The sequence below is a fragment of the Magnolia sinica genome, chromosome 2, assembly GCF_029962835.1.
Source record: "Magnolia sinica isolate HGM2019 chromosome 2, MsV1, whole genome shotgun sequence".
NCBI lineage: Eukaryota > Viridiplantae > Streptophyta > Magnoliopsida > Magnoliales > Magnoliaceae > Magnolia > Magnolia sinica.
Window position 1 is genome coordinate 134,505,977 of NC_080574.1, and position 12,054 is coordinate 134,518,030.

The window sequence follows — 12,054 nt, forward strand, 5'->3', positions numbered from 1 at the left end:
AGCCCCACTGTACTGTTTATTTGACATCCAATCTGTTGATTAGGTCATACAGACCCAGATGAAGGGAAAAAACAAATATCAGCTTGATCCAAAACTTTTATGGCCCCCAAAAAGTTTTTAATGGTCTATCTTCATTCAACACTATTTCCTGTAATGTGGTCCACTTGAGATTTGGATTTACCTCATTTTTTGTCTCATACCATAAAATGATCTAGAAAAATGTATGGACGGTGTGGATGAAACACATACATCATGGTGGGCCCACAGAACACCAACCACCAGCCATTAGCTGGTGGCAGGGGGAGTAGCCAATCCGTTTCCAATGAGGAATACCATCAGTGTATTTATTAGATGTCGGTTATCTATTGATCAATTCAAGGGTGTGGCCCACACCTGATAGAAATATTTTGAAATATATTTGTGTTGCAACTACAACCGATGAAAAACGTTTTCAGGTGAATTTTTCTATGGAGTCAAATGGGGCCCACTTACAGTGAGTGAAGACTATTGTAAATAATACAACTTAAGATGTTGTGATCATTTCTATGTGGGGCCCAATGAGGGACTATCTAACCCTTTTGTCCACGGTGGTATTATTGAAAATTTTCAACATCATCCACACATCATACTTCTTACAAAGAGAAAGGTCCACTAAATGAACGGATGTAAAAACAAACAACCGAAAGTAACAAATGCAATCCGAAGCGATGAAAGTGGTGCACTGATGATGGATGGTCCAATCATGATCATTTGGATGACATGGTAATAGAATGAAACTCAGATGATCCACCGCCGGGGGCAATTGTAGACGCTGGTGCTTGAAGCTGCACCTCTGACTTGGGCTTCTGATCATCCTCATACCACATCGTTGAGTTGTAATAGCAACCATACAAAATCAACTGGACTGCACCAACCAATGCACCCAGCCCATTTGGAACCTGCAAGGAATAAGAAGGTGAATTGGTTTTTAGAATTTCAGTTCTCATAGCATATGTGGTTATGTTACTGTTGAAATCTTAAATAAATATAGATAAATATGCACATTGCTCATTATTTTTTCAATCTTATTATGTGGCAAGTGTGGGCATGCTAGAATTGAATTTGTGGCTTAATTCAAACCAAATAACTATGACCCCAAGTGCCAAGATAGGCAAATACATAGTATATGACCGATATTAAATGAGATCGGCCACCTATTCAACAACTCGTTTAGCATGTAAATATGATCAGTCGATATTCAGAGGGTAGGGTTCGTCGGGTTACACATATACCTTACGTACGAAAAAACTTTTTAATACAAATAAAAGAGAAACAAGAAAAGAATTCTTATGATAGGCGAATTGATATACTGGAGAACTGAATTCATCATCATATGAGTGAAAGATATATTAATTTTGATTGGGTTGGTATGAGATAAAATTTTCCTGTTGAATTTCTCAGCTATTTATATCCTTACCCCAGCCATTTAGATCATTCCCGCATTCTAACGGTTAATATAACCGTTTAACACTGCATGGCCTTCTTTGATTCTACTTCTGTCATGTGTCCTATAACTGCTTTTACATGATCATTCTTAATCAACCGCTTAATAGATATCATTGCGTTGCTTGATGTGCTCTAGTTGTACTATCATAGAATTATCTTCCTATATCCCCACATATTTCCAAATACACCACACAAATCCATTCAAATCGCATGTAACTCACTCTGATTGGGTTTAGCAGGAATTGATGATTATGATGATGAATAGTCCATATTCAGGAATCCTGAAAACTGAGGCATGAAAACTTGTATCTAAGTGTTAGACTCTAACAAAACTTCGAACAATGTCTTTAAAGATAAATCGAACCGTAAAAATTCAATTAAATATTCTTATGAAGTTATCGAATTCGACTAATCACTTAAACCACGAGTCTACCCTTGTAATCTATTCATTTAGGGCTCAGATCTAATCAACCCACCACCAATTAATTAAGATAATCACAATTTAATGAATGTTTATTTAAAACTAAGATTATAATTTATAAATTAAATTTGAATCATCCCTTGCCAATAAACCAAATTGACCAAAGTATATTATGAACTTTAAATCAATGATTTAAGGCAATTAGGACCGAATCACCATTTTCGCTTAATGCGAATGGCTCACGTCGCAAACTTAGGTAATCCAAGACTAGCTAATCGCACACAATAAATTTCATTAATTATTTTATTATAAAAATATCCAAATTAACTAAATAAGCTCTAGACCACTCGTTAGTGGGCCTTTAAATACAAAATTATAGAAAGACATTTGTCTTAATAGGCTTGATGTCCATTACAGACATTGATTTGAAATCGCATCTATAATCGTTCAACTTGGGTTTACAAGGCGAGCAGAAATGCCTCAAAAAATATAATGAACTTAAGTTACAAGTTTTCCTTCACGCTTTGGCAAAGTTGTGGCCTTTGAACCATTAGATCGCGATTAAATTTACAACACCAATATAAATTAATACCTTACTCATATTCTTATAACTGAGACTAGAGCTGGGCATCGGTCCTGGTCGGATCGGATTGTATCCAACTCGTTCCGATCCGAAGTGTCAGTAGCCTTACCCGAACTTGGACAGATCCGGGACCAAGTCTGGGTCGCCTGACTCAGACAGATCCGATGCATAGTTAACCTGACTCGAACCGAGTCTGACTCGGTCAAGGAAACCGAGTCGGATCGGGTTCAGTAAGATTTAGATCGTATAAATTTAATCTAAATGTTTCATAGGGTGTAGTCTACTTCAATCTTTAATATAGCGTATTTTTGTGTTTAAGACCTAAAATGATATTTTAAAATGTATGAACGGCTTAGATAAAATTGATACATCAAGGTGGACCCCACATAGCTATGAAAGAACTCTCCCAACCATATTCGTGCTTTTACCGTAAATGTATGAACGACATGCACTGCACGGAAGGGGCAGTGAGTGCTTTTCACGCAAGCACCTGCTGTAACGACATTAGTAAGATATGTGGGTCTGATTATGGGGTATGTGTTCTATCCAAACCATCCATTTATTTGACAAGCTCGTAGTAAGGCTTTTGACGAAAAATAAGATAGATCTAACTATCAAGTGGACCACACTAAATGTTTAACTGTGAAAATCATTCTCTGCTGCTATTTGTGGTGTGGTCTAAATGATCTTTGGATATTATTCATTTTTTGAATAATGTTATACGATGATCTCTAAAAATATATAAACGGTAGAGATATAATAAATACATCATTGTGGGCCCATATAACTTGATCTCCTTTGAACCGTTCGCACAACTCGGAGCTCGAGGAGCGTCCGCGTCAGTGTCGTCTTTGCATGCCACAGCCAGCTAGCCTAGGCTACAGCCTATGGTACAGCTGGTGCTTGTACTAGGATGCAGACTGCGTACCGAGTAACTCAGCACGCTAAGCAAGCATACTGATTAACTCTATGGGGTCCACCACGATTTAATTATTTTATCCACTCCGTCCATCCATTTTAAAAGATAATTTGAGGACCCTAGACCAAAAACAAAGTATATCCAAGTGGGCCTCACCACTAGAAACAGTGTGAATTGAAATTATACCGTTGAAAATTTCTTAGGGGCCACAGTAGTTTTGGGTCAATCTATTATTTGTGTTATCCTTTCATCCATGCCTTTGTGATCTTATAAATAGGTTGGATGAAAAATAAACATCACTGTGGTGCCTACCAAGGTTTCAACGGTGGAAGTCATTATTCCCATTGTTTCCTGTGGTGTGGTCCACTTGAGCTTTATGCATTCTTCAATTTTCAACTCAACCACTAAAATTAGCTGGAAAAACGGATATACAACGTGCATAACCCACACACATTCATGGTAGGCCCCACTGAGTTTACTCAGTGCCATAAAAGCTTATTGAGTAGTGAGTATGTGATCTGTGACAACGGAAATGGATGTACTACTCCCTGTGTTCGTGATCTGTGAGCCCCACCATGATGTATGTCTTTCATTGATGTCGTTCATCCATTTTTATAGATCATTTTAAGGCTTGATAAAAAATATTAGAGGGGTAAAAATCTCAGGTGGACCACACCACAGGAAAATAATAATGATTGCATATCCTCTATTAAAATCCTCCCCAGGCTCCGGATCGGGTCCATTCGGATCGGATCTGTCCGAATTGACCACGATCCGAGCCCGATCCGAAAACCATTCAGATCTGAAATGCCTAACCCGATCCTTACCGATCCAGGCCGTCGGTTCGGTTCGGATCGGGTCTGATCGGGTCGGATCCACCAGATCGGATCAATTTTGTTCAGCTTTAACTGAGACCCTAATTGATGATTGGTAATCATTAAACTGACTTTAAATCATATTCATCAATCAACGCATCTAAATGTCATGCCAATCATATCCATGCGTAGATCACCACTAGAAATATTTATCTTACAGTGTAAACCGACCCATACATCCCCTACTGGACCCTAAAAGTTAGAAACAACCACCTATAGAATTATAATAGTAAATACATAGCTCTTTAGGCCATTTGCACCCTTTTAGCACTATAAATAGTCCACTATTTCACACCTCCTCTCTCCACACGAATTTGTGCAGTAAGAGAAGAAAGAAAGAGAGAAAGAGAGGAAGAAGAATATATAGAGTAAGAGAGATAAAAAATGTGAGAGTCGTGCACCTTCACCCTTTCATCCCTTCTATCCCAACCGTAGTCGCTCCAGGATCCTTTGTCAAATCTCTTTCGTCGATAATCGGAGGCAAGAAATGGATACTACTTCCCAATCTAGGTATTCTTAAGCTAAACTTTAAGAACCTTACAATAACTTGTGTGTTGATTAGGTTTCGATGATCTTCCCTAAAATCATAACTCTAAAAGTGCGAGTAGGTTGGTGCAAACCATTCTTCTATATTTCTTTTTAACAATAATTAATAGTGTTAGATTATTATTATTATTATTATTATGATTTTTATATCTTATTTGTATTTAAATTACTTTATTATTGCATTTCTAACGTTATTTGAAGTTTATAAGATGCATGTTTGATGAAATGCTTAAATAATATGAAATTCCTACTATTAGAATTCTTATATGTAAATTGATAAGTAATGTTGATATAAGTTGGATTGTATTGATATACATTGAATTGTACTGATTCATATATATGTTGTTTGATGCACCCTATTTTAATATTAAATTGCTACATGATTATGTTTATGTATTTAATAATATGATTTGTAGTCGTGTGGATCAAGCCTTGCAAAATATTAAGTAAGAGGATAGTCCACTTTGGGTTAGTGATTGCGGACTTATACGGTAGACCGAGGTTGAACACGGACGATTGACAATAATTGGAGCTACGAGATGCTTCACACCCAATGTCAGTTTTGTCTAGGGTCCCCCGTTGTCCATCGGATCAGTCCAATGCATTGCTCAATCATTCTTATATTTGGTAGTTGTATAACATTCAAATGAACATAGGATACTACTATTACCATTTAATTAAGTATATTCATAACCGTTAGTGTGTTACAATTGTATAAAGACTTATGAGCCGAGCATAATAGTATGGGACACAATTTCTGAGCTATCGGCTTATATCAGGGTGACATACCTATCATATTGGTAAAAAATAGGGTGACGAGCCCGTCGTATTAGTACAGAATTGGGTAACAAGCCTCCTCGTAGTAACCATTGAGCATTAGTCAAGACCATGAGCCTATCATATTGTTAATGGAATTGATGTTATAATTTTGTCACATTTTTTATTTGGGTAACGATCCTTAGGTGATGAACCTAAAATCGATCAAGGGACACCAGCGAGGAGCCACTGCGACCGCATCAAGCCTCGTGATCCTGATGGATCGCAGAAAGGTGGTTATCACTTGCATGGATTGTCAATCAATGGAATTGCTTGCCCAGCGTAGGACGACACCCAGGGAGATTTTACTACCAGTGATGTGAAGTGGGACCCACTTGCTATTATCGAGACAACAAGACCAAGTGGGCCCCACTCCAATGGCTCCCACCGATATGGATCATTTTTCCTTTATTGTGAACATATAAATATTTACCGCAATGAAGAAGTCCAATTTTATGAGAGCATAAGCCATCCAACAAAGACCGTTGAGGAAGCCAGCCAACGAGAGATAGAACGGCATGTATTTCACACTCCGAGTCTGTATACTCCGAGTCTGTATAACCATCCTCTGCAACAACCCCAGAAAACACAATCAACCATTAATCATAGGTTTCTAACTGATGAATGGTTAATTATAAATGGGCCAAAAAAGCAAGGCCCAAGCCCAGTTCATCAAGGCCCATACCACTTACTACTATAATGTCGTGGGCCTAAATTTCAACTTGGAAAAGACCTGGGTTGATCTGGGCCATTACTTTCCCTTTGTCCATGTATACATGTATAGCTACTTACCATTACAGAAAGCGGCGAAGCGTACATGTAGGCATTGAAGATACAAGCCAAGATGCCGACAATCAGAGTCCGCTTCGTGTGAGTGTGCACGCAGGTGAGTGTGACCGTAACAACGATGACCATTAACACCAGCTCGACAGCCATGAACTTGAGCACATACAACTGTAAATATTGAATAAATAATAAGTCATTTTATTTTTTTTTAACGGTTTAGATACGATTGTTTAGGTGGGCCTATGATGAGATTTCCAAATTTTCACCATACATATAGCTGGGCTCTAGGCTCAGGCCCAGCCCACATTTTGATGGGGTTTCTATAAAGCTTGTTATCCAATAAGGGGAAAACAGACTCCAATCCGGGTCCTGCAAGATACCTAATGGACATGATCTGATTTTAACGGTCAGGATCCAATTTTTCCAAACCGTTTACCTGGTTACAGTCAGGTCCAATCCGTTAAATTTATTAGTGTTGCATTGGGACACTTGGGCAATCCATTGATCTAGACTGTTCATCAGGTACAATCCACATTTCACCGGCTGTCATGGAAACATCAAACTTAATTACAAATATCAACCGTTGGATCAATGGCCTTAAATATGGACTGTCAAAGAATCACTTTTGTTAGGAAATCCTAACCATTGAATCCAATGCTATAAAAATTAAGGCCAAATCAGTGATGGATTAGATCATCCCATATATCAATGTGATTTTTGCATGATAGCCCATGAAATGTATTCTGAATTTAATGGACGGTTCAGATTGATTGATGGATTACCCAAATGAACTGATGCAACTAGGAGTAGTATAACTCACAGTGGTATGAAAACACTAGCATTTAATGCAATGGTTTCTGCCAAGCCACGCATGTAAGAGAACCCTCTTACCAACCAAGCACGTGTCAAAGTGACATACCTGTGTGAAATCTAATCCATCCATTGTGTGGGCCCGACCATGTAAAACCACTTATTTGATCCGGAAACCATCTGTAGCAGACGGGTACCTAGTCCCATAGTGGATCAGATCCGTTCAGAAGATAATACCCAGACCCGTGAAACCAGAACACAACCAAACGCTACGGGTATGCTAGAACCGGACCCGAACCTGCTTTGGGCTGGCCCATGGAGTCTAATAATCAGACATGTTCCGTCATCCATCTAAAAACGACTATATGTGGTTCCATATGTGGGAACCACATAATGAATGGTTCAGATCTCATACATGTTATGGTAAAAGTAAGTACGTACTCTTTGCTTTTCGCGGGTGTAGATGAAGTAGATTGTGAGATAGATGATCTCGAGGAATAGCCCAACCCCGTTGACGGTGGCCACGAGTATGTTGTTGGGCTTCGCGCAAGGACGGCCGTAGAAAACCCACAGCATGCAGTTTTGAGCGGCTGCAATGTATGGTAAAGGCGAGAAATCCTCAGTTCGCATTTTTCTTCCATATCTTATAGAACGTCAGCCTGCAACCACCATATCATCCCAACCGTTAGCTACATATTGATTGGTGGGCAGTAGATCGGGCATAGTGGTAACATGGTAGTCTGATCTGGACTGTCCATCTGGTGGTCCAAACATTGACTGGCCTAAGGCTGAATAATCTTTTTGATTGAACGGTTTAGATCATCCGATCATACAGCGTGATTTGGGAAGAGTCCCCTGTGAAACACCAAAAAAATAAAATCCTACCGTTATCCAATAAGATTAGAGATGGTGATAAAAAGTGTGCGACTCACTGAAGCATACGTGTCTAATTGGAACATGTGAGACTTGTATCAGGTGGGGTCCACATGCCCAATGACTGTAGACGAGAACGGATTGGCTACTCCCCCCGCCATAGCCCATGGCTAGTGGTCAGTGCTCTGAGGGCCTCACAATGATACGTGTTTCATCCATTTTTAAAGCTCATTTGAGGGCTTGAACCTAAAAATGAGAGGGATATAAATCTCAGGTGGACCACACCACCAGAAAACAATAGTGATTGCATATCCACCGTTAAAATCCTCCTAATGCCCATTGTACTGTTTATTTGACACTCAATATGTCGATTAGGTCATGTAGACAGATGAATTGGAAAAAATAAAAATCAACTTGATTCGAAACTTTTATGGCCGCAGAAAGTTTTTACTGGTTGAAGTTCATTCAACACTGTTTCTTGTAATGGGATTGGGATATATATACCTCATTTTCAGTCTCATACCAATAAAATGATCCAGAAAGATATATGAACAGCATGGATGAAACACATATATCATGGTGAGGCCCAATCCGTATGCCCTAAGGCCCAAAGTGATATTTATTTGTCAGCTGTCACGCAGAAATCAGTGAAGGGAAAGAAGTTTGACACTCTGGCAGAGCAGGGAGTTTGATATACAGGTGCTCATAAGTTAAAGTTGTGAGAGTGGATGGAAATGGCAACACTATTAACTCAAATTAAACCGGCCAAATTGTGGAAATGACCAAGTCACGTACCAAAAATAAAATTGATTTGAGCAATACTGACATGTAATTCATGGACACATATTTATTAAAATAGGGCCATTGAATATTTTTCATTCTCAAACATACAATAGTGTCCACCAACACTATATTTAGATTATCAAATAAACTTAATTTTCGGTTCATGATACATCTAGCTGGGACCCAAAATCTGGAAACATTAATTTGAATCATTTGGGTCCACATGAAATTCCCAAGTGCTTGCATATCGGAAGCGGATTGGCTGGTGTACCACACATCAGCGTCGATCTAGCTGGTGCGTAGATGTCAGCAAGTTCTGTGGGTCTCATCATAAGGTATGTGTTATATCCAAACCGTCCATCCATTCGAAAAGCTCATCTTACGGCTTGAGATGAAAAACAAGATAGATATAAAGATCAAGTGGACCACACTGCAAAATGCAGTAGGGGATTGAACTTCTACCAATGAAACCCTTTTGAGTGTCACAGAAATTTTGGATCAATATGGTATTTGTTTTTCCTCTGCATAAAGGTCTTTTTTGACCATATGAACAAATTGTATGGAAAATAAACATTATGGTGGCCCTACAAATGTTTTAACAGTCAATATCATTATCCCATTTGTGGTGTGATCCACTTGATATTCGTATATGATTCACTTTTTGGTTCATATACTAAAATGATCTGGAAAAATGGATGAACAGTGTGGATATAATAAATACATCATTTTGGGGCCATGTAATGACATGTACCCACACCAGCTATATGGCTGGTGAGTGGTACACCAGCCAATCCTCTTCCTTGCGTATCGTCTATCAGACTCCCAACCGCCAGAGTATATATCGAAGTTTTCCTCGTACAATCACAGGCCATGAATAAAACGCTTTGAAAGTGAGGTGGTCTATAACGTGTGTTTGCCCCAGCTCAGTAGATCGTGACATCCGATGCATCAATGGTAAATCAACGTGTACTGCACATCCATAACCAATCAAGACCGTCCAAATTGTTGGTGGCCAACAACTACACAAACTGATTGGAGATTTGATTAGTAATTAATTTTGGGTAGTTATCTGATACTCTGGCTGCGTGAGGGCCACCTATTGGACGGTGAGGAAGGAAACGGATTGGCTACTCCCCTGCCACTAGCCACCAGCCTGGTGATCGGTGCTCTGTGGGCCCCACCATGATGTATGTGTTTCATCCATTCCGTTCATCCATTTTTACGGATCATTTTGGGCTTGATCCCAAAAATTAGAGGGATATAAATCTCAGGTGGACCACATCACAGGGAAACAATAGTGATTGGATATCCACCATTAAAATCTTCCTAAGCCCCACTGTATTGTTTATTTGACATCCAATCTGTTGAATAGGTCATACAAACCCAAATGAAGGGAAAAAACAAATATCAGCTTGATCCAAAACTTTTATGGCCCCCAAAATGTTTTTAATGGTCTATATTCATTCAACACTGTTTCCTGTCATGTGGTCCACTTGAGATTTGGATTTACCTCATTTTTTGTCTCATAACATAAAATGATCTAGAAAAATGTATGGATGTCGTGGATGAAACACATACATCATGGTGGGCCCCACAGAACACCAACCACTAGCTATTAGCTGGTGGCAGCTGGGGGAGTAGCCAATCTGTTTCCGGTGAGGAATACCATCAGTGTGTTTATTAGATGTCGGTTATCCATTGATCAATTCAAGGGTGTGGCCCACCAACCACTAACCTATTCTCAAATCCCTAAACCTATAACCTAAATCTATTCTCAAATCCCTAAACTTATGACCTAAACCTAAACATTTAACCTATAACCTAAACCTATAACCTAAACCTAAACCTAAACCTTAACCTTAACCTATAACCTAAACCTATAAACTAAAACCTAAAACCTAAACCCGATCCCGAACGAACCCGATTTCCTAAACCTAAACCTTAAACTATTCTCAATTCCCTAAAGCTATAACCTATAACTTAAACTTAAACCTAAACCTAAACTTATAACCTTAACATAAACCTAAAACCTAAATGTATTCTCAAATGTCTAACCTAAACCTACACCTAATCCTAATCACAACTCCTTAACCTAAACCTAAACTTGAAAATCCGAACCTGAACCTAATTTCCTAAACCTAAACCTTAACCTATAATCTAACCTAAACTAAACATATAACCTACACTTATAACCTAAACCTAAACTTATAACCTAAACGTAAAACCTAAACCTAAAACCTAAATGTATTCTCAAATCCTTAAACTTAAACCTAAACTTATAACCTAAACCTATAACCTACAACATTAACATAAACTTATAACTTAAACCTATAACCTACAACATTAACATAAACCTATTCTCAAATCCCAAAACCTATAACCTAAACCTAAACCTTAACCTATAACGTATAACCTATAACCTATAACCTAAACCTATAACCTATAACCTAAACTCAATTCCCTAAACCTTAACATATAACCTAAACCTATAACCTACACTTGTAACTTAAACCTATGACCTAAACCTAAACCTAAACCTAAAACCTAAATGTATTCTTAAATCCCTAAGCCTAAACTTATACCTAATCCTAATCTCAACTCCTTAACCTAAACTTAAACCTAAACTTGAAAACCCAAACCTAAACCCGATCCCGAACTCGAACCCGATTTTCTAAACCTAAACCTTGACCTATTCTCAATTCCCGAAAGCTATAACCTATAACCTAAAGCTAAACCTTAACCTAAACCTATAACCGAAACCTAAACCTTAACCTAAACCTAAACCTATAACCTTAACCTAAACCAAAACCTATAACCTAAACCTTTAACCTATAACCTATAACCTAAACCTATAACCTATAACCTAAACCTAAAACATAAACCTAACCTTAACTTATTGTTGTTTCTATATTTTTTTGAACTCTCTTTTAATTCATTGCTTAGTTTCAATAAGATTGTACATAATCTGTTGCAACGGAAAAGAAAAGGACTTAGTTTTTGAGTTCTTTTAAGCTTCCTTATCATCCATGCATAGCACTGCAAACATTTACTAAACTGTAACTCTAATCGGAACTTTATGTACAATCTGATCAAGTGCATTAACATCTAATACTATCCTATTCCTTTGCAGGATAACATTGTCGTATTTATAGGCCCT

The 12,054-nt window shown here is 38.2% G+C and overlaps 1 protein-coding gene across 1 annotated transcript; it reads right to left on the reverse strand.

Moving 5' to 3' along the window:
* Positions 1 to 495: 495 nt before the first annotated feature.
* Positions 496 to 7,871, reverse strand: LOC131228055 (bidirectional sugar transporter SWEET6b-like). The gene is made up of 4 exons (XM_058223888.1): positions 7,683 to 7,871; positions 6,438 to 6,599; positions 6,079 to 6,198; positions 496 to 938 (listed from the first exon to the last, which is right to left on the reverse strand). Exons 1-4 carry the CDS (start codon positions 7,869 to 7,871, stop codon positions 747 to 749), a joined length of 663 nt encoding a protein of 220 aa, XP_058079871.1. The 3' UTR covers positions 496 to 746.
* Between the last annotated feature and the right edge of the window lie 4,183 nt (positions 7,872 to 12,054).